This window comes from Corvus brachyrhynchos, unplaced genomic scaffold (assembly GCF_000691975.1).
Source record: "Corvus brachyrhynchos isolate BGI_N302 unplaced genomic scaffold, ASM69197v1 scaffold103, whole genome shotgun sequence".
NCBI lineage: Eukaryota > Metazoa > Chordata > Aves > Passeriformes > Corvidae > Corvus > Corvus brachyrhynchos.
The window spans coordinates 2,988,755-3,012,374 of NW_008237436.1; the positions used below are offsets into that span (position 1 = coordinate 2,988,755).

Consider the following 23,620-nt stretch of genomic DNA (forward strand, 5'->3'; position numbering starts at 1 on the left):
AGCAGGAATCCAGAATCAGTGTAAATGGATAATATAATTCATCACTGACAAAGATTTCAAGCTAGTTAAGTAACCATCACAGGTAATTTTCATAATCTAGGATTCCAAACCTTTCATTCAAATGAACAGAGAACAGTGGGTTTTTGTTAAGTATTTTAAAATAAATTTTAATAATTTTTGAAGTCTACTGTTCATCTAATATTATACTATGAGAGAACTATAAATGTGATCCAAGATCCTAGAGCAGCTCTTTCCGTGACCTTCAACACCTTCACTGTCTATCAGGATACCTAATCTAGGAAAATAATTGTTACTTATTAAAAAAAATATTGAGGAAAACCCCTATGCATACAGCTCACTTACAAATAAGAATTATTCAATAAATAATGTGTTATATATGTCACTCTCTTGAATATTTGGGTATGTGACAGTACTAAAAACGTTTCCCAATTATTCAATTTCTCAGCTTGACAGTAACAGTTACAGAATACAGATAATTAATAAGTTCTCCTTTACCAAGTGTTTTTTAAGACCCTTTCAGCCAAGTCCTTCCTGCTTTACACGAGTAGATAGCTAAATGTAATGGCATTACAGTCAGAATGTATAGGATTAGAATGATTTGCTCTGGTTAATACTCATCTGTAACACACAGTCTTCAGCCACTATCTCTTATTGCATTCTGTTGGTGCTGTCATTCAATACCTCCTTTGCTAAGCTAAGCGCATCACTTTAAACAAAGCTAAATCAATCTCTATTTTATAAGGACAGAGAGAAAATATTGTTGAACTGGAAAAACATCTTCAGAGACTTCTGCAGTAAGAACTGGAAGTTTACACTCTGTTTTCAAGATCGCTTAACACTACTAATCACTCAAACCACACAAAGCTTTGTTTGGCATATTAAATACATGTAATATTTCCTCTTTATTACAGAAGAACAAAAACCAATCATTTTAATATGTTTCCTAAAGTATGCCCACATAAGTTTATGCTACGTGGAAGGCCAGAGTTGGAATCTTCTGGGAATACTTATAAACATAAGAAATTATCACCAGGGGTGTATGATACGCCAAAAGTACTTCCATAGTCCTTCTACTGATGACCACCGGTATCAACTATTGCCACCTATTTACCTCCTTGTCTACAGATTCAAGGAGCTTCCAGACATTTACATCATAAACCTTCCCAAAGGAGAAATGCTTACATTTTCTTTCTTATGTGCTGCACTTACCCAATCCTTTAGGAGTAATGCCACTGCTATCAGCAGGATTGACCACCCAGTAGTAGTATTTCAGCGTGTGCATTAACTGCAGCACTGTGCCTACTCTGCGTATGGTGTTATAGATTGTAGCAGTCCCAATGAATTCAGCTGACAAGTAGGTATACAACGATAGCTGCACCTAAAGAATGAAACAGTTATCCACATAAATGTAAGTTCTGTATTAGTAACCTTAAATGGTAGGGGTGTTTTTAGAAAATACTTTGGATATGATATCAAAAACTCAAAAGCTAATTACAGTTTTGGTTAGGGCAAGGGCTGGACTGATACCTAGGTACCTAGAACTGATATTCCATGGTTTAAGTAAAGATAAACATATTGGCTTGTTTTCTATTATGACTTTTTATAGGAGAAGTATACATTTTCAGTTTTTAGGACAATGCCATTTTTCACTTTGGTTCACGTATCCCAACTATGATTACTTAGGAAAACAAATAATTCATTATTCCCAGAGATGAATGATAACATTTTATAGATTTTATCAGACTAGAATACATAATTTGAATTAATTGAGAGCTTACATCAATGTGTAACAAAACACAATTTGCCTGCAATTAAAAATACAAAATTTTATGCCTAATCTGTAGGAAAAAGATGTAATGCAACCACTGAAAAAGGGACTGGGTTTCTAAAAAGTCTTTTAACAGAATTAGACAGGATCTTAGGTAATAATTTAACTTCTTTTAAGAACTTATGAAAGACATTGGAGTATACAGTTAAGCAAGGTGTAGACTTCCTGATCCAAAAAATCATTGCTATTACCATGTTTTAAAAAAAACTCAACCAAACAAAAATCTAAGTAGAATTTTATAAAAGAATATAGGTATTTAATTTTGTTGTAGGAAAGTCATAAGATTATTCAAGTGTACTATTACCTTTGCAGGGGTATGTATCCAGATAGCAGGATTAAAAAGGATGTGATCACATAATTGCTTCAGTAGAGGGGCTCCATGAGATAATCCATCCAAATATTTTGCAAATGACAAAAATTGTTCCAGAACTGCTCTGGTTATATGAACTCTAGATGACTGGGGGAAAATAATCAGAAAGAAAAAAGATAAAGAAAAAATCTTCTTCTTTAAAATAATTACAGCCAAACTATGAAGCAGTATTTTCACCTGGCTCATGATTACTAAGTGCATGCAGCCTTGCATGTTTTGATGTCATTGAATATGAAGGCAACTTATACTTTCTAATAATATTAATGGTTTTTGTAATGGCTGTATTTAACAGGTTAAAATATTCATCAATAATTTTGTTTTTTGGTATTTTGCTTAGTTTGACATTTTATTAGAGCCCAGTCAGGAACCTACATTTTACAGCACAATTCTTTGAGAACTTCATCTGAAGTCCTTATCCCTTCTTAAACTAAAGACGTGTCTTACTGAAAGTGGGTGTCTCAGTGTGTGAACACACATTATTGGGAGACGTGCCTTCGTTTCTTTAACTGGAGTAGATATTTGAAGGAGTTGGGTTCATTGTTTCCTCAAACTTCAGGAGACTTTCAGTTTCATAGCATATGCCATAAAATCACTGTTGAGACCTGCTCCTATGTAGTAACATGGCATGAGGACTTTGACAAACTTCTTTGTAAACTAAATTAACAAACGAATAAATAGGAAAAATCTCTAAACGTCCTTCCCCTTGCCTTCTCTACAAAATGTCAAGCACTGGAACAGGCTGCCCAGGGAAGTGGTGGAGTCACCATGCCTGAGGTATTTAAAAGACATGTAGATGTGGCATTGAGGGACATGGCTTAGTGGTAGACTTGGCAGTGCTGAGTTAACAGTTGGACTCAATGGCCTTAAAAGTCTTCTCTAACCTAAACGATTCTGTGATTCTATGTTTCGATTATTTGTAACTGTTGGGGTTTGAGTTTAGTCTTAGGTTTTTTTTCCTGTTAAAGGAATTTGTTATTTTTAGAACTGAAGTCTACTTGTCAGTAATATAAGTTCAGCCTGGATGCTGATGCTGATTGTTTCCTTTGGCTTGTACATCAAAATTCACAATAAATAATCTGCAAATAATAAGAACAAAAATGCTATTTGGAAGTTCAAGTAAAAAAAAGACCTTTCTGTTTTCTCTGAAGTATTTGGTTACATGCAAATGAACAACAGATACAACAGATAATTTACAAATAATAAAATTGAGGCTGGCTGGGACAGAAAACGATTTTTTCCCACCATGTGTGCCAACTGAATATAAGCATATATTGAAAAAAATAAAATACATCCTTTCAAAAAACTGCAGCTAAGTGAATATAATATAATAAAACCACCCAGAAAACAACATCTGTTTTAAGAATTACACTGTGATCAATAGAAGTGCTTTAAATATTCACATGCCCAAGTCTAATGAACATAGTAGGTGTTAATTAGAAGAGCGTGCAAACTTTTTTTAAAAAAAAGTCATATACAACATTCTAAATTGAGGTATTCCATGTGCATAAACCACAGTGCTCTATTCAGGAAAAAGCCCTCCACAAGGGCTCACCCAGTCTGCATGTGCTTAACTTACCAAACCAAAGCTAACAACTTTGTAAATTCATTCTGGTTATGTCACAAGAAAACCTATGCTTAGAAAAAACCACTACCTTAGGCTAGTTCTTTGACATTCTAAATCACGCTTGCTTGGCAGTGAAAACAGAAGCATAGAAAATCTGCTTTTAGGTATTGAGTGAAGGTATTTCCCAAGCCACAAAGAACAAAGGGAACAGAATGAGAGAAACTGCTTATCATTCTTCTTCAAAATTCAGAACATTTTTTAAAGGTGCTATTATGATTTTTATCATCTTCTTAAAAGATTTCTATGCTGACCTCGTGGTAATAAAAGTCCAGTAGTAGATATTCAAGAATGTTGGAGCCATGAGCTTCAATTGTAGGACCATCACTATCTTAGTATATCTGACAGCTTGCTCTCAGGTTATTTAGATTAATAAACCCCAGTAACAGGGTGCCATGAGGCCAGGAGGCAGGTGATATTCCTCAGACTACTGAACTGAACCTAAGTTTTGTGATAACTGCTCATCGTACCTGAAAATGAGCAAGTAAAGGGAATGTCCTTTGCAACTATTTCTTTCAGAAATTAAATTTTGTTACAGTTTTTCTTCTTCAAAACACAGAGCCACTATTTCAACAATTTCAGAATTGAGTCTCAGAAGATTAATTTAACTTTTATGAACATATACACAAGAAAACTTAAATCTCAATTATGATATTTCTGCTATGTTTGTACAAACTAGAAACAAAACAACTTTACTAAACAAGTTTGGGGGACAGAAAGTGGAGAAATGAAAATAATTTAAAGTGATTCACAAAGAGATCTAAACTAAGAACATAAATAAGAGAACAGAACCAGCTCCAGAAAATTGATTCTTTGAATACTGGTATGTAAGAGGATGAAGAAGATGAGTAGACTCTTTTAGACAACTTATAATATATTTTTAATTTGCAACACTTATATCACAAATATATTTTATTCCACCAGTCATTTGAGCCAAGTGATTGAAAGTACCACAACAACAGTAGAAATATTAAGAACAAAGATAAAAATCCTCCAAACATACCTTTTCAAGGAGATAGCCAATGACTAGAAAGCCTTTTCCACCAAGCATTTGTTCTTGCATGGCTACTGAACTCTTAAGAAGCTCAACCAAGAAAGCCAATAGGGTAGCACTGTATGTAAAGAACAAGATTTTTTTCAGATTAAAAATGTATCTGTTGCTTTCTCAATAATCACCAGCTATTAAGTGAATAGAAACAGGTTTAGGGTGGTGAACTATTCCTAGAAAGAATACAAATCTTATTTTTCCTGTTGACAAATTTCTCCAGTGATTTTTCACATATTACAGTGGCAGGAGTGGGAATTCATATTCAGACAAGCACTGTCAGTACTCCTGGTTTGACCACGACTATCCCATGTTTTAAATATCCAGTCCCAGAGCTTGCAGTTCTAGCCAAAGTTTTGGCAGCTGAAAGAGGCAGAAGACATGGAGTGGAATCCAGCTGACAGTGCTAGAATGACACAGCCAGGGGCTGTGTCAAACATTTTACTGTCCAGACTAGCTATGCTGAACAGCAAAATTTTCAGCCACTAGGTATGTCCTCATTCCACACTTTCAGTCCCTAGAGTCTCTCAACACAGAGGTGAAGCATAAAATGTTTGAACATGCACATGGGCAATGATGCCCACCTCAAACCACAGTGGAACAACAGCAGGGTGGAGAGCTTCCTTCACACTTTCTAAAGACCAAATATGAGAATAATATCTGCTTGACCAAATAAAGGTTAATGATTACTTTTCATTCAGTTAGGAAAGCACAGAGAGACCCCAGAGGCCACAAAGAAATCACCCAACAGCCCATCCCAGCAGTATCTTAAAGTGAAGTGTTCAGAAAGTACAGGGAGGGAAAGTGCTCAGAAAAGGTTATAGTATAGAAACATCAGAGATATGAAAGACTTCAGGGGATAGAATCATCAAGAAAGTGAAACTATGTTATGAAAACTAGCAGTAGAAACATGACAGATCAATCCACCACAGGGAAAAAAAATCATAATTGACTCTTGGGAGATGAGAATAAAACAAAAATACACTTATCTATTGCTGAAAAATCCAGAGAAAAGGGAGAAAGAAAAGAAATTGTGACAGAAAGGAAGTATTTAAAATTATTTTTCAAATGTCTTAAAAAGGTAGATGACAATGTATTGTAGTGCATATACAATGCATACATAAAGTCATTATTCATTTTCTAAAAATTAAATAGATGTAACAGTTCCTAGCTGTATAGACAAGTGTCTGCAACCATGAAAGTTCTCACACAGGTAGTAGGCAGAGGCAAGGGTAAAAACTGTGGCTTTTGCGCTATGAAAAAGTGACTTACAGGAAATATCCAACCTGCACTTGATACCTTTCAACTTTACTTACAGTATCTACTCATCTAAAGGTTCACTTGCTCTTCAAATAGAATCTTTCACTTTGAAATAAATATTGAGATTGGTTAATTCATGCCAGCACCAAAAAATAATCAAAGTGCTGAGGAAAACAAGATTTATTCTATTTGTTGAGTAAGGTTGCCATGCAAAAAGAACACAGTGTAGTCAAAGCACATGCTGGGAACATGAAATAGGGCCTTGTCTTTCTTCATTGCTGAATGGTCATAATAATCCATCTAAAATCACATACGGAATTCTCCACAGTGTCAGCAATAAAAGAACACAGATAATATCCATTTACAATACTCCAAAGATTTTATCAAAACAGCCTGTCAAGCTGTCACATCAATTTCAAACCAGATTATATGCATCAATTTTTTCTTACCCCAATCAAAAGTTCCTACTGTATTTGTCATCTAAAATAAAAATCTAATCATTTTTACTACATGAAAATCCATAAGCAGCTCACATAAAGTGTTGAAGATTTAAATTTAGATTTTTTTTTTTTAATTGAATAGGTAAAAGAAAATTCCATTTAGATTGATGGTGCTTACTACCATCCTCTATGAGTAACCTCATGACCTAGGAAAACAAGTCATTATGCATAAAGTCAGGAAACAGCATACATCTGCAGAATTAGAACTTAAATTAGAAAAAGAAAATACTATTACTATTGTATTGAAATGTCAAAAAAAAATTCTTAAAATACCATGAACATAGCACCAGACTTAAATTTATTTTGTATTCTCACAAGCACTTTTTCAAAAGCCTTTTGACTTGTTCACTCTATGAATTTAGATGTCAACTCATGGGCTAGAGTTATTCTTATCTCATACCAATACAATCTCTATACAACTGTTAGAAATTCTGACAGACTCTGAATGCAAGTTGTAAGACACACTAACACCCTACAAAAAAGATTTTTCTCTTTCCCTCTATTCAAGTACACGTAAACCACAAGTCAACTCAGAGATAGTAAGTGACCAGTTTATACCTAACCATGTCACAGACAAGCTGGTTCCATGTAAGAAAGAAGGACTCGAAAAAGTGTAGTAATTCAGTTGCAGCCAGTGCCCAAATATCACTTTTCAGATATTAACCATCTTTATGCGGGCTATAGCTGAAACTAATCCTGCTTGCCCACATTACCTCTGCACAGAGCTACCTTAGCTGCTCCCGCAAAGCAGGGCCAGTGTTTCTAGTTGCTGGAAAATGTATTAATTTAGCCAATGCCTTTGTGAATGAGCTATGCTTTTACTTAATTCCAAAATGGCTTTTAACATCTATTGATCCAGACACATAAAGATACCCCAATCCAGCTCTGCAGAATCAGCTCAGGTCTGCAGGCAGTAACTCTATCTTCTAATCTTTCTGCATTATCCAAGATTGCCACCATAAATAATAGAGTTGACTGCAGTATATAGTAAGTCAAATCTTGGGATAGCACATGTGAATGCATCATTACACCTTCAAGCACATTAAAAAAATCCAAGTACCAGAAACAGCAGCAGTTAAGGAGAACCATCTGGCAGGCACAATGAGGTTTGATATGAATAGTGTATAGGACCACAGTATTGATAAAAATTAACATAATAATTGAATTAAACTAGCAGTTCGCTTATATTATTATGCAGGAAATGAGGGAAGGAAAAGATCTGTAATATTTCAACTCATAGAAGAACTATCAAATCAAAATGGAAATGTTTTTAAATTCCCACTGCATGTACAGTACTGAAGCTATTACTACATGACGATGATTAGAGGTAGGCAGAAAAAGACTACATGCTGTCTGTGGGGTTGTTTCTTGGTTTTGGTTCGGGTTTTTTTTTTATGGGGGGGGTGTTGTATGGTATTTATGGTTTGGGTTTTGTTTTGTGGATTTTTTACCTCAGAGAGTTTGCTTAGACTTGTTTTAGGTGAAACTTCCTTTTTGGAGAAGGAGGAATGAAATTGCACTAAGTAACAGCTGTTGCACGCAACACTGGTTTCACATGTAATGTTCTTCTCCTCACATACTTTATGCTAGAGAGCATCTGATCTGCCTGGATTCTCAGATAAACTTTCCCAAGCTCTTCAAAACTTTTCTTTCCCCACATTGTCAGACCGACCTCAAGCAAATGTGTATCTAGATATAAAAATCCATACTGAAGTAATGTATTTTCCCCCTCAATATTACATTCTAAGGATTTAGTCTAATTCAGAGGTCTGTATCCAGAACTTTTAACAATTTCTAAGGATACTCAGTTTATATAGTCACCTTGGCAGCTGAACACAAATTAAACCTGAAGATTTGAAATATGAAAATATTTATCAGCAGAAAGAGGTTGCCAAAATCATTCTTTTTAAAAGGTTGTTGTTGACAGAGGTAAAATAATATTGATGAGAAGACTGTCTTCTGAGTTGAACAATTTTTTAAACAGAACTTAACAAACTTACCAGCAACTAGCATGCATTGGATTGCTGCACAGCACACATTAAACTTGCAGAATTCTGTGGACTGCCACACAAAATTTATCTCCATTCTTTCCTATTTTCAACACGCCCAGATATAACAGATACTTCAGCCCATTCCTACATCTCTTCTAGACCATGCCCTTCCTAGAACAGATCAGTTTGTCTGCAGCAGAGCCAAGATACAGATAGAAAATGAAACTATGTATGTCAACCAACACTAATTCAGACAACTATAAAAACTACTGAAAATATAACTGATTTCAGGAAAAAAGAAATACAGCAGTTTTTCATTACTAAAAAGCAGGAAAAAAAAAGGTGATAGACCAAAGCATGATGATGCAGTACTTCCAATGGTTATGATACTGTTTAGAAGTACCTTAGAAGTCAGGAATTTGCACCATTAGGATAAAAGTGAAATTTGCCTTGGCTTTTTGTTTGTTTTGTTGTTGTTGCTGTTCTTTTATTCTATAAACCACTACCCAGATTAGTTTCTCTAGGTTCCTCACTCCCATGATAATTTTCTCTGTCAGATATGCCTTAATATAAGTTTCATCTTGGATCGTGTATTACAAAGTTATCTGGATTAGGTTTTACAAAAGGCACCTTTAGATAAGGTAGGCATGTTGCCTTGGAGATCTAAGTATGATTATTAATAACAGACCATTTAACTTCGAGAGTCTGTATAAAAGAAAATGATGCAAGTATTTTTTTTTGTCTAATTCTCTTTGGGAAAGAATTCTTTATAAGATAAAAATCCTTTATTTGTATTTTCAGCTTCTCCAAAACAATACAAGGAGATTCTATGAATAATTCCATCACAGGCTGTTAATATAATAATTATTGAAAATTAATCTTAGCATAAACAGATAAAGTGGTATTAAGGAAAATCATACACCAACAATTAACATTTCCATGAGCTACAGCTATGGCAGCTCTCTAAAGTGCTTCCTTAGCTTCCAGTTTAAGTATGTTTTTTCTTTCTGTAAGCTTGTTGCAGAGAAAGGGGAAGTGACTTCTTTCTTATGCCTTTTCAATTTTTTTCTTGTAACATGTGATGAAGCTTATAACACTACTAATCATGTTTCATTCATAAACATGAATCAGCTGAATAGGGGTTGTGTGAGAGAACTAGAGAGGCAAGCCACATCTGCTAACAGGCAAAACATTTTGGGACACAGACTCCAGTAACAAATTAGTCACCCTTAATAGTCCCTGGATATTCTGAATTATGCAGAGGTAGGGCAGTTTAGGAGCTTGCGAATGGTTTCTACTACATGATGCAGTGGCTGTAGTTTCATCATAAACCCTTGTCCAGGCATTCTGATTTGCCAAATCACATTCTGGCTGTCACAGCTTGGGAAAATTCAAGTACCACTGATTTTATCTGAGCACAACTAGGTCACACCAGTGATGTGAAATTTTAGGAGCAATATCCAGCATTCTTCCCTTCAAAACACAGGGGGAAGGGGTTACCAGCACTAAACAATGCAAATTCTGAATTTTACATTGGAGTCAGCAGTGGACTGGGACCTTGGCTGTCCATGAGAGGCATAAAGGCAAATGCAGCAACCTCAGGAAAGATTACTTCCATACCTACTGTCAAGTTTAAATACCTGTGCCAGCTATGACAAGAAAATGACTGAAAGACAGGATGAGAGGACAGGTTAGGAAGGTAGGATACTACATGGCATTCAACTTATTTGCTGCCATGATCTATAAGATGAAATCAATTAAACTAAAGACATTAATAAGAATTATTGGAAACTCACAGATTTTTCATATTAAGCTAATAAATAAAATCAATACATCAAATTCTAATTCCTGTCAAGATGTGTTGTTTCATATCTGTGGAAACTTCCTGTTTCTTATCAAACTATTAATCTTAAAATGTACATGCAGCAGCACTAGTAGATAGTAACCCAAAACCTCATCATCTGAACATAAAAAAATAGTAAAGGAAAAGAAAATAATTACTAAAATTATTAATGAGATATTAACTGGCCAAAGCAAAGCGCACTAAACATTGACAAGAAAAAATGAAGAGTAGGAGTTGCTGCCCTATTCAATGTTTCCGTTTTACTGACTGACAAGAGGTGCGCAATACACTCTGTAACAGGGCTATCTGCATTCAGTAGTGAAAATAATGTCAGTAATAAAACTGTCTGAAAAGTTGCTTACATTTACTTTGCTACAAACTCTAGTTGGGTGTACATACCACCTTTAAGGTGGACATAGACACTGTATTTATTTAGTAGGATAAACAGTAGATGTATTCTTAAGTTTTATTGCATGATGTATGCGATCTAGCAAATCCAGTGATGAATTTCTAGAATGAGACTCTGAGGGAAGCCTATGCTGGAGCAGGCTTCTAGCAGGACCTGTGGCCCCATGGAGAGAGAAGCCCGTGTGGGAGCAGGTTTGCTGGCAGGACTTGCAACCCCATGGGGACCCACACTGCAGCAGTGTGATCCTGAAGGATTGCACCCCATGGAAGGGACCTGCGCTAGAGCAGCTCATGGAGGACTGTCTCCTGTGGGAGGGACCCCGTGTTGGAGCAGGGGAAGAGTGTGAGGAGTTCTTCCCCTAAGGAGGAAGGAGTGGCAGAGACAATGTGTGATGAGCTGACCAGAACTCCTATTTCCTGTTCCCTTCTTCTGGGGAAAATAGAAAGAGAAATCAGGAGTGAAGTTAAGCCCAGGAATAGGGGAGGAGTAGGGGGAAGATGTTTTTCAGATTTGGGTTTATTTCTCATTATCCTACTCTGATTTGATTGGCAATAAATTCAACTAATTTCCCCAAGTCGAGTCTGCTTTATCTGTGACAGTAACTGGTGAGTGATCTCTCCCTGCCCTTATCTCAACCCACAAGCCTTTTGACATATTTTCTGACCCCTGCCCAGCTGAGCAGGGGAGTGATGGAGTGGCTTTGGGTGGCAACTTGATACATCCAGAGTCAGTGCACTCTATGCTTCTTTTTATGACATTAAATGCCTTATTGTCCTAAACTGCTAATTATTTTATTCAAACCAGAGTAAAGAAAATCAGGATGAAAAGTAGCAGTCTTGGAAGCGAAGTTAAAAGACCACTCTCCTGAACACCAGGTGTATAATTTCATCTGAGAAAACGTACTTAAGGTATGAACACAGTTTCCATTCTTTTAATTCCAGTGTACAAGAGCAGAAGAATTTATACAGCGCTCCAGAAGCAGAATTGTAGGTTATTTCAATACTTGGCCTCATGGAAAATGTAGCTAAGGCACACAGGGATATACATATAACAGGAATAAAGACCATTTACAAAGAATACCACTAAACCATGAATTTGCTATATTCATATTGCCCTGCTTTATAATTTTAAATTTTATTTACAATAAATCTATTCATTTAGAAAATTAAAATTCAATATGGATCAAGATGATTAAAAAGAAAGGTGTTCCTCATAGTCCTGTTAATAAAGCCCTTCTAATTTTAAAAAAATCCAAACAACAAATCAAATAATTGAGAACCCTGAACTTATTAAACAGTTTTTGATATTTGCAGGAGAGAAAGAGGATTCAGAAAAGTAGTAGAACTGGGGCAGCCCTTTGTTGCTGTTGTAGATATATTTTTATAGGTAAGACAGGTATAACTGAGTATCAGATACAGTTTGACATAAAGAGAAAGAATAATCTAATAAATAAGGGGGAATGAGGAAAGGACTCATTAAGTGCATCACTTCCCTTATTCCACTCCTCAAATGAACCTTATGTTTAGCACTCTTTCTACATTACCTCCTTTCTTTGATCCCCAAAATATTTTATTCTTCTATTTGTCTACTTCCTTTTTCACTTTCAGTATTATTGTTCTTGATATCTATAAGCCCATTAAATAAAATATGAGAAAATAATGCACATACACCAAAAACATTTTAATCCAACATATAGGTTACATCTCATCAAGCAGCCATTTGCTTAAAATTTTTTTCAATATGTCCTTGAGTTAGGATCACATCCTCTTGTATTATGCATTTGTACAATCATATAGCACAATTAATTACAGATCTCTTTTTAGAATATAATCTAATTATAGAAGAAATGCATTGACCTATTCAAGAATAATTTTTTTTCTACTTACAGTTCAACTAACTCCAGAAATGTTCTGTACATTTTCAATTAAACATTATGAATGTTCTTACTCGCTGGGTAGACCACACACTTGGGAAGAATTAGTCTTAATCTCAACTTCTAAAACTTACATTACATTAGCTCTTCATTTTTAAACAGATCTAGTTATTGCTTTGTCATCTATTACAGATTCAGCTCATTAATGAATTTAACATATATTTTATTCTTATGTGGGGACACATACACACATAACCTTGCTTAAATTAGAATAAAGCATTTTTTTCTTCTGCTTTGCCAGAAAATAAAAACATACAGGGATTTTTTTTCCAAGCTTATTTCAAACCAAGTATTTCTTTTTCTATTTCCCTTACTTTACAATGCTTCAATGCCAAGTACATCCTGAAAAAGAGACTTAAAAAATATATATATATATATTCCACGTGAGCCAGTACAAAACCAGCTTTTCTGTCTTTCAAATTTGTTGGCAATTTTAGTATTATTTAATTATTTTTTCAGTTAACTAATGTTTAACTGAACTATCTAATGCAATAAGAAATATCCAGAATAATTAATAGAAGAATATTCTAGAATGGAAAATAAGCCATGTGCTCTGCATAAGCACCTATTTATCACTTTACTCATATAGAAAAGTCAGCTTACCTTATCCCTAGACACTGCTTTCTAGCAGGCTTTGGTTACAAATAATCCTACGGGGAAACACCATACCAGTTCTTCAGCATTACCTTTTCAGATTTGTTACCCCCAAATGTTTAGGCCACACATTTTTCTGGAGAAGTTTAGCTGTCCTGTGTTGCCTCTAGAACAGGAGGCTGCCCTGACAAGCAAGTAGCAAGAGATCTTTGCAAAAATAACTATAGTTGAGCTAGCTTTGAGCAAGGAGTCACCATCCCTGGAGGCATTTAAAAGATGTGCAGATGTGGCATTTAGGGGCGTGGTTTAGTGGTGGACTTGACAGTCCTAGGTTAATGGTTGGACTCCATGATCTTTGAGCTCTTTTCCATCTTAAAGGATTCTATGATTCTAAGTCAGCATGGGTACTGACAGACTCCTAGGTATTCCTTTTCAGGCTTCTAGTGGAAGCATTAATCTAACATCTGTGAAGGCTTTTCAAGTTAGAGATGTCTTCCATAGTATCAGAGGAGAGACTACATGGGTCCCAGCTTAAAATTCTCTTGGGGTGTCCCCAGTCACTGTTGCAACTGTAATATGGCCACAAAACACCTGATCATAGCTCTGTGACTTTCTGACCACGTGTAATTAATTTTTGAATGTTATGAAATATGAATTCAAATGACACACACTTTGAGAATGTAAACAACATTGCACTCTCAAGTAAAAGCATATTGATTTCTTTCAGAAGTTGGAAGAACTGTCATAAAACTACCCTTAAAGACTGTAGAGTGATTTGAATTTATTATTTAATCATATCAGTTTTATGCCAGTTCAGACGGGATTCTCATCAGATCAATACAATTTCCATATTGTACAGTAAACTATTTTTAGAAAAATAGTAACTTTTTCAAAGAAGCAGGGGCAAAGTGTAGAAAAAATTATAGAACATTCCCACAAAAAAAGGGGAAAAATATTGTAAGATTAATTTTTTTTTTTTTATCTTGGTTAAAAGAGGCTTACCAAACTGTTGTTTCCACCTGACTGTCATGCAGCTGTCGATTGTCTAACTGGGCAAAGAGAGGAAAAAGAACCTGGATCCCTCCAATGGAATGAATTGCGCTGTGAATGGAGTGGGTTACAATAGCTTTCACGTCCTAAATATATAAAATAAAGGAAAAACCACAATTAATCTCAATTTTAAAGGACAGTTAAAAATAAAATTTGGAGCTCTTTAACCCCAAATTGAATGCAGACTTCTTTTAAACTTTGCTTCATTACTTTGTTTCATTCTATTACAATATTTCAATTATAATCACTGTATTTAAAGGCAAACATTAAACAGAAAATTTTCAGTATCATGGAAAACTATGCCTCATGGTATGCTCTATGTTTCTCATGGAATACTTTTTTTCTTGCTTTAAAAAGTGAGCAAAGAAAGAACAGTTTAAGTGAAAGTTATATTACAAGCTGACAGAACACAAAATAACAACCTCTGTACACTATCACACAAATCCTGTGATGTTCAGCTAACAGTAATCACAGAACATCAACTTAGCAGCACAAACCTGAAGCATGAGAGCATGGGGGGAGTGTACAAAAATGGAAGGATTCTCCTTTGGTGAGGATTCAAGGCATAGCTGAGCATCGGTGGCCTTCGCATTATAGGTAAAAGCGATGCTACTTGCGAGTTTCCCATCATACAGGACTTGTTTATGGTGCTCAGCCAGATGAATGTCACTCTCTGATTTAAATTTGAATGTGCTCTGAAAAAAAACAGAAGTTTTACAAGGTAATTAATTTAGACAAATTCCCTGACACAAAATGTGCAAAAACTACATTGGACTTGAGAAGGAATAAACAAACTACTAAACTTTGCTTGCATTTACAAGTAGCCTAATGCTACTGAACAATGAGATAGATTTTCTTATTTACTCTACACCACATCATTACATCAATGCAATATTTAGTATTTTATGTATTATCTCTCCTTTTTGCATCACTGTTTACAAGTTTCAGAAGTAACTATCTTAAAAAAAAGTCACACTAAGTATCCATAAATATGTTAAAATAAAAATTAAGCATGAAACACATTAAAAATAAAGAACAAATTAAATGCCTTATATTTTAGTTTATATAAACTCACTCAAATTAGAATATAAAATGCTATGCCATGTTGACTAAAGGAACAGGTTTTTTTGAACAGTATTAAAAACCATGCTTCATTAACAGTCAGGAGTATATATAAACAAGCTACTTATACTAAAAAAAAATTCCAAAATAAATCATAAATGCCATATTTCACAGTAATTATTCTCAAATTCAGAGCTCTTGTAAGGAAGACTGAAGAATTTAATTGTTATTTTTAAACATATCATGATTCATATCTGATCTAAAACTAAGTTTTCTGGCAAATCAATAAGGCATGAGAAAATAGATTTCTGTCTTTCTGCAAAGCATTGTCAGATTTACTTATAATATAACTATTGCATACAACAATCATTTAACAGTGGCAAAAAGACATCTAGTAGTAACACAGTACAGTGCTGTACTGATACAAGGAAAACAAATTTGTTAGAAATGACCACAATTTAATGAAGATATCTATCCATCTATCTATAAAATGTTATTTCTAAAATATTTACTCAGTTTAAAATAATTTATTTCTGAGGTTATATATTAATCATTTCCCTTGCTCTCACTGCATATAGTGATCATAATTCTCTTTATCCCTTTGGTCCTACCAAATCTCCCCTTTCCCCCCCCAGTATGAAATCCTGTATCATGAAACTACTGAAAGTACCATAACTGGGGTTTTTGCTATCCATGTTAGAATTAACACAGGAAACTTATCAGCTCTTTCCAAACAAATCAGAGGTTCCTACCATTTATGTAACCCCATAAACCCCATGCAGCCTTTTCAGAGCTCTCAGGGCTGCTAGAAACCCTGAAAAAATTCTCTTGATTACAGCCAAACAATGGGAAAGTGCATCTGCTCAAGTGACTGACACATGGCAATATAAGGTCTGCTGACTAGCACCCCTTTGTATGTGGGTCATAAGCTGAACAGACTGGCCACGTGACTGGAGCTGCTGCAGAACCCTTGGAGCACATCTGTTGGCCAGCACTGTCCCAACCTTGGTGATGCCCGGCAGAAGGGAGGCTGCAATGCTGAAAAGGTACAAGACAAAGCTACCGTAACAGAAAGCACAGCCAGGAAGGGCAAATGCATGTGAATGGCAAGTCTGTGGTTCCACCTCCATTGGACAATGTAGGATAATATCTTTAGCTGCACTAGGAGGGGTGTTGCAAACAGATGGAGGAAGGTGTTGCTTCCCCTCTACTTAGCATTGGTGAGGCCACACCTGGAGTTCTGGGCTACCACTGGGAGCCATGGACTTACTGGAGAGAGTGCAACGAATGGCCACTAAAACCTGAAGGGACTGAAGCATCTCTCGCATGAGGAAAGGCTGAGAGAGTTGGGACTCTTCGGCCTGCAGAAAAGAAGCAGCAGAGGGGATCTCATATATAAATAACAGAAGGGAGGTTAAAAAGAAGATAGAGTCAGACTCTTCTCAGTGGTGCCCAGTGGCAGGACACAAGTCAATGAGCAAAACTGGAACACAGGAGTCTCCCTCTGAACATCAGAAAACACTTTTTCACTGTGAAGGTGCCCAGCAAGGTGATAGAGTCTCTATCTTGGGGCATATTAAAACACTGTCAGGACATAGTCCTGGGCAACTGGCTCTAGGCAACCCTTTTTGAGCAGGGAGGTTGAACCAGAGGACTTCCAGCTTCCAGTTGCTTCCTGCATCTTCAACCACTGTGTGATTCTGTGATTTGCATTTGGGTAAGGAGTCTGTTTTGTAGCGAAACTCCCAGTGATCCCCACTTAATGACTGTTCATATTGCAAAGCTGTTCGGAAGCAAAGAGACTTCTTTTAGGCTGAAACTCAAATGTCCTGCAATTGGTGGTATTCATTCAGCCCAAAGGATCAGACTACAGCCAATCCAAAGTAAAAACACCAATATAACACACTGTGACTATTCACTCCTCAACTAAATGTTTTAATCTAGAATTGCGTTCCTATTGTGCTACACTACTTTCTGAAATAGAAATTCCCAAAGAAGGAATATTATGCTTAGAACTTGAGAGCTGGCTTTCTGTTGATATGGCTACCTACATGTCACTTATCGGGAAATGACTGCTACAGATTAGAGATTTGTCCTGAGGAAGGTGACATGTATTTCACCCCAGAGGGCATTTTAACTATACATAGAAACCTCTGTGCACTTTCTGCAGAGGAAAAATAATTTAGTGATTTCATTGATTTCCAAAGACATCTACATGATGTATGTACTGTATTTTAATATTTTACCACATGAAAACACTTATTACCCTGAAACTCTTTCATGCCTCTCAGCTTTTTCAGATTCCAAAACTCATAAATTTTTTCCACTATTCAGTTTTTCATAACTTTGCTGTTTAAATATGTCAAAGTGTTTCAACACAAAATCTTATCGTTTCATTACCATGAAATTTTGCAATGTTCTAAACTGCTTAAGTTAAATCAGTTTTATACACAAATTTTGGCATTAATCTACCTCCTAGTTGTCAGTGTTTAATATTCCGCAAGAAATTATCAGAGATCACTATTTGAAAGTCAGACACAAATAAGTTACGAATCAACATAATACTGTCTCACACTTTTTGGGCAAAAAACAAGAATTAAAGGAACATTCTGCCATTAAAGCCTAACAAAAGCAATCATGAATTGGAAATTCTGGCTTCCTACTCAAAAGATTATTATAACAGAATGGAAAGAGACGCTACAAATTCTGATATATGATACTCCTTTATTACTAACATTGATCCACAGAAAGAGAAAAGAAATCTAGTATATGCACACTGTTCTGGGGACTTGGGAAAAGACATCCACAGCAGGGTAGTAGAGGCTGCTGTGCATATAAGCTCAAGTTACTGGTCACTAAAGAATGCAACTCTGAGGTCTGGCACAAGCAGTGTGAGGGCATCAAGAGAGAAAAACAGAGCCTTGGATTTAACATATTCTATATAAGGTTATATATATATACATATACAGGATCCATACAAAATATGTTTGTTGCTCCCACAGGAATAGGAAGGAACAGAAAGACATGAGAATTACTCCAGCACTGTGTTCTTCAGTAAATCTGTACTTGATCAGGAACACTGTTTAAATACCAGCAGCTCTCCCCCTTCCTTTAGCAGCAAGACTGTGGCTTTTTGATTTACTATTCACTACATTTTTCCCCTGTAGGTTCAGCATCATACATAAAATATTATCTTGTACTATATAATCGGTTTAAGCAAACTTAAATTTTCAATGCTATTTTCTGTGTGAGTGTGCAGGCATGAGTGTATTCTTACTACAACCTTCTTATGTGACAAAAAGATTGATATTGCAGCACTGATCAAGAGCAAACTCAGATGTAGCAACATATGGAATAATCTGGTAACTTGCTTTGAAATGCCTATGGGGCGGTTAAGAGGAGTGGCACAGATTTGACAGGGCTATTAGAACAGGGCTTTGAGAAACATCCTTTTATAAACAGCACCAAACAATGCTATCAGATGCATCTCTTCCTCTCACATTACCTCCCTTGCCCCTCCATTCTGTTTATCAGCCCCTCGGGATCCCAGCAGACAGCTTTTCCTCTCTGCTGCCTGGGAACGAGGGCGGGCAGCAGAGAAAGCACAGTGAGACCAAGGATGCTGCTCTCATTTCCTTTTTCTTTCTTCAGTCTCTAATAACTGAAAGGGTCCATGGAGTAGGTAAAAGTCCTGTTCAGCAATGGCAAGGCTCAAACTGAGCATGCTTTATTACAAATAAAACCTGGGAATGCAAATACTGAATCATAATATTTCTACTAAATAGAGTTTTAAATTTAAAGATACATTATTAATTAATTAGGGAAGACATAATGGAGAAGAGACAAATCACATGGTTCTATTGCCAGTATATTTGCCTCTCTTCTCCTCTTAAAAATTTGATTATGAGTAATTTCTTTGCAATAGCCACTAAGAGTGTCAGTTTTTTAATATTGCTACTCACACAATGGAACTTTTTTTTTAAAAAAAGCCTTTTGCTGCAAGTGAAAATTTAGTATTTCAAACTAAAACTTCTATTTGCCTAACAAATTTTTATATTAGGGCATGCTGGTTATAACCAAATGCACTCATAAGAACATGCTGAGCAAGATCTGCTTCTATGTTACTACACTCTGTATAAGCATGTCATGTGCAATAAATAATATAAACAATACACATAAATATATAATTATTTGATGTGCATAATAAGTAAGATTTATTTTAATGACTTCTCTAGTCAATCCTAAAACCTGTTGCTTCTACCTGCACCACAGAACAGGCATGGGACAAAGTGCAACAGATTCATTTTTATTTGTAGATCAAGGACTCCCTTTTCTTGAACTTTGAGGCTTTGGTGTAATTTGCAACATAATATATATGTATATTCACAGATATGTGCAAACTGTCGTGTATGCTGGTAGATTTCTCTGTATTCCAAAGGTTTTAATAGCAGTCATTGTATCCTAGAGGCATTATGAATGACTGTGAGGGCAGCTGAATAAGAGGCAAAATCATAAGTTTCGTCTCATGAACAAAGTAGGTAGAGGAATAGTCGCTTCCCCTAAAGAATCAGATCCTCAGATATAATGGACCAAAGTATGAACTGTAAATCACAGGAACTGCCGTATGCTGTCATAGGCAAGAAAAAAGATCTGTATGAAGACATTTTCCAAAAATTCTCAACTATTTTGAATAATCCTTCCTTGGGAGGAAAAGTTTGGCACAACTGGAGTTCACAATTCATCTAGGGTCTTTTTAGGAAAAGTTGAACAGTTGATTTTCCCTGCTGGCTAACAGTACCAACAATTAGAATGAGCAGGACATGTAGTGAACTACTTAAGAAAAGTTTCTGAAAGGCCAGTTTGTATCATCAAGTTGGATAAGAGCAAGAACATGACCTCTAATATTCAGCAATACAAGCTATGTGTCAGTTGAGGCTCCCTCAGACTATTAAACACCATAATGAAGTATTCTGAACTGGTGGACCTTTGCACCAGCACAGAATTGGAAAGAATTTACAGAAGTAACCTTAAATGAGATATGAAACAGGCAGGCTTTGAGTGAAAGCTACGGTTGGTGCCCTGAAATCTCTAAATTGCAAGACATAACTTCTTTTTTGGTTGTGAGTAGACCTTGCATTGGAACAGGGTCAAAAAAAGTCTTCTGTTTTGCCTTAATTTTCTGGGGAATAAGAAAGTCAAAGAAATTAATGTTGTTATTTCTAGGGTGCTGCTCTGGGAGCCCGTTCTTTTTAACTGGTATTAAATAGTAAAATATACTTCCTGATTTTTAGACAAGGAAGAAAACTCCTTCAGAGAGCAAGGGGGCAGTAACTGTGCTGTGTACATGACCCAAATCTAAAAACATGATACACAAAAGAAGAATTTCCCCAAAATATTAAATATATCTGACATTTTAAAAAATCACTAGGAAGCTACAGGTGTGCAGAAATGTAGTTTAAGGGAAGCCTATGAACCAAGCAGGGCAATTTGACAACTGTAATAGCGTTAGTGCAGCAACTACTGGAAATGTCATTTAGCATGAAAGCTCATATCCTTATCGACCCCTTCAACACTCAAAAAATATTACATAATTTTCACTTCTTGAAACACATGAAAGCCTTATTCCTATTTGATATGACTTCAGCATGCTTCTGCATACTGAAATCCAATAATTTATTGAATTCATAAAGGTTTAATACATTTATTATTAAGAAGTATAAGGCTACATTAACTTATTTCATATGACCAAAAAATATTTGCAGAAATATTTGTCCAAACAAAATACAGTATTAAGTTTGGAATAAAATACTCCTTGTTTGCACAGGTTATGGACTTTTCTTAACTGACTAAATAGTTTTAGTTTCAAGATAGATTTTAACCATCAACCACATTCAATAGACTTCCTCTTCTCCAAGTAATCCTGACATATACATGGTTATTTAAACTACATAGATACACACCATGAAAGATATTTTCAAATGTCCCTGCCATTCAAGTGCTAGCTCTAATCAAATGATTAAGAGTATGCATTTTCAACACACAAACTTAATACTATTAGAATCTAAATGTTGATTTTTACTTGTGGCTTTTAAAATTTTTTATTTTCAGAGTAAAAGATATATATTGAAAAACTGAAAGTCTGCTTCAGATGAAACCACAAATTTCAAAAATTAGAAGAAAGCTTGGGAATAACTCATGGTATAAATTGAAATTCAATATTGTTTACCTAGGCTTAGATTAATTTTCAAGTACTATCCACTAAGGAATTTCTGCAGATTTCTGCAATGTATCTGTGTTTTTTTTCTTGATGAAATAATACCATACACAGCCATTATAAGTCCTAATTTCTGACTAGAGATCCAAGCTTATGCATGCACCATTAATTTGTCCAATCTGTCCCCTCAATATTAGTGACAAAGCATGAGTAAAAAGCTGAACTTTTACTTCAACTGGACTGCCTGAAACCATGCATTTGTACAGAATTGGTTTATTCTGCCTTGTTGAATGTCAATCTGCCTTAACTCAGGTTTTTAAATACAAACAGTAGAGAAGAAAGTTACTTCTCTGGTATTCAGTGCACCAAATACGAAATTTTTCTAATCTGATTATGACCCGAAGTGATAAATTTCACATACAGACATGTTTCAGCTGTGCTTTGAACAAAACTTTCGTCTTTCAAAAAGATGGTAAAAATTAGGGTTAGTTAGGATACTTGACAAAATAGTCTTATGTTGCTGAAAACAAATCACATGAAAAAAATCTATGTGATCCTAAGAAGAATATCCACATGCATATATATCTTCCAACTATATCTATCAATCATTTTCTTTTTCCAGTTTTATGATTCTTAAGATCCGGTATTACCTTATATCCAGGTCCTAACTGATGTATTGCAAAAATCTGTGCTGGGTTGAGTGCTTCAGTGAATACATATACTGCTCCAAGCTGGCCACAGAACACTCTATTTGCATCAGCAGTCTCCGAAGATCCAAGAAAACATTTATCATAGCTCTGTATCAGAAAGAGGCAGTTAATAATGAAATAATATTAATGCACAGCTACTGAAGCCACAAATAAAGGGAGGCTGTAATTAAAAAGATAAACCAACCATTATCAATCTTTTATTACTTCCCTGTGGTGAACAACTTCATTTTGAATATAGTAGCATTAATTGTTTTAGAGGTCCATAAGAATGGCTGCTAGGATTTGTTTTCTATTAATTGGTCAACATACAACAGAGAAAATTAGAATAGTACATTCAAGTACAAAATAATCCCCCCTATTGCCTTCTAGGAATATGAAACACTTGAAGTTCCTTGTAATTGTACTCAGAACTCCTACTGCTAATATACAAGAACACATGCTGAAATGCGCTCTTCTTTCACTCTTCTGCAATAGAGGTAAACATCTCCAGCAGAAAAAAAAAAAATTAAAAAAAAAAGAAAGAAATACAGATTTTCTAATTTTAGCTGGTGCATGGTTTCTCTCTGACCACAGCCTATAATGGTTTGGTTTGACCTTAAATCCTCTTCTGCCTTCTATACTCACAAGAGTTTTTTTTCCATTCCTTCTTCCAAAAACTATCCCTCCCTTCTGCTGTTCTCTATCTGCCCACGACCGTTATATTTCAGATTAGAAATTATTTCTGTGGCTATTTTGCAAGGATTTGTTTAAGTTTTTCAGGTGCTTCCAAAAAACCTGTCTAGAACAAAGACCTGAGAAACCAGAAAACATGATACAGCACAAAAGGACAACAGGAGGAAGTTCAAGGATCTTTGAAGGTTATTCATTCAGCTTCCTTGAGTCAAATATACTTTATTGAATGGAAACACGGCTCTGATCTCACTTTCTGATCTGAATCAGCAAACCAGCAGAACCTGCATTAGGAAACCTGATTTTTCATCTGGCTTGACTACTGAGTTTTACCTTAAGGAAAACTTCTGTCAGTCTAGAGAATGAAATAAATATGGTAAGCTGGTACAACAACTGGTCTAGGTGGATAGGCTATTAACAAGGAAAAGGGGACTCAGGTGTAAGGAGAGACAAAGATCTAGAGGTCAGCTTTAAGAACAGGTGAGAAGAAGTAGCCAGGA

At 35.5% G+C, this 23,620-nt stretch overlaps 1 protein-coding gene across 9 annotated transcripts in view; it reads right to left on the reverse strand.

Moving 5' to 3' along the window:
• The window catches only part of NBEA (neurobeachin), a 388,857-nt gene that overhangs the window by 337,071 nt on the left and 28,166 nt on the right, over positions 1-23,620 (reverse strand). For all 9 annotated transcript variants that reach the window (XM_017731325.1, XM_017731319.1, XM_017731324.1 and 6 more), the window contains exons 7-12: positions 22,392-22,538; positions 14,963-15,160; positions 14,418-14,551; positions 4,844-4,952; positions 2,154-2,306; positions 1,231-1,399 (exon numbers count right to left, since the gene is read on the reverse strand). In XM_017731325.1, the coding sequence (XP_017586814.1) occupies positions 1,231-1,399; positions 2,154-2,306; positions 4,844-4,952; positions 14,418-14,551; positions 14,963-15,160; positions 22,392-22,538 (910 nt within the window). The remainder of the gene's footprint in view (positions 1-1,230; positions 1,400-2,153; positions 2,307-4,843; positions 4,953-14,417; positions 14,552-14,962; positions 15,161-22,391; positions 22,539-23,620) is intronic.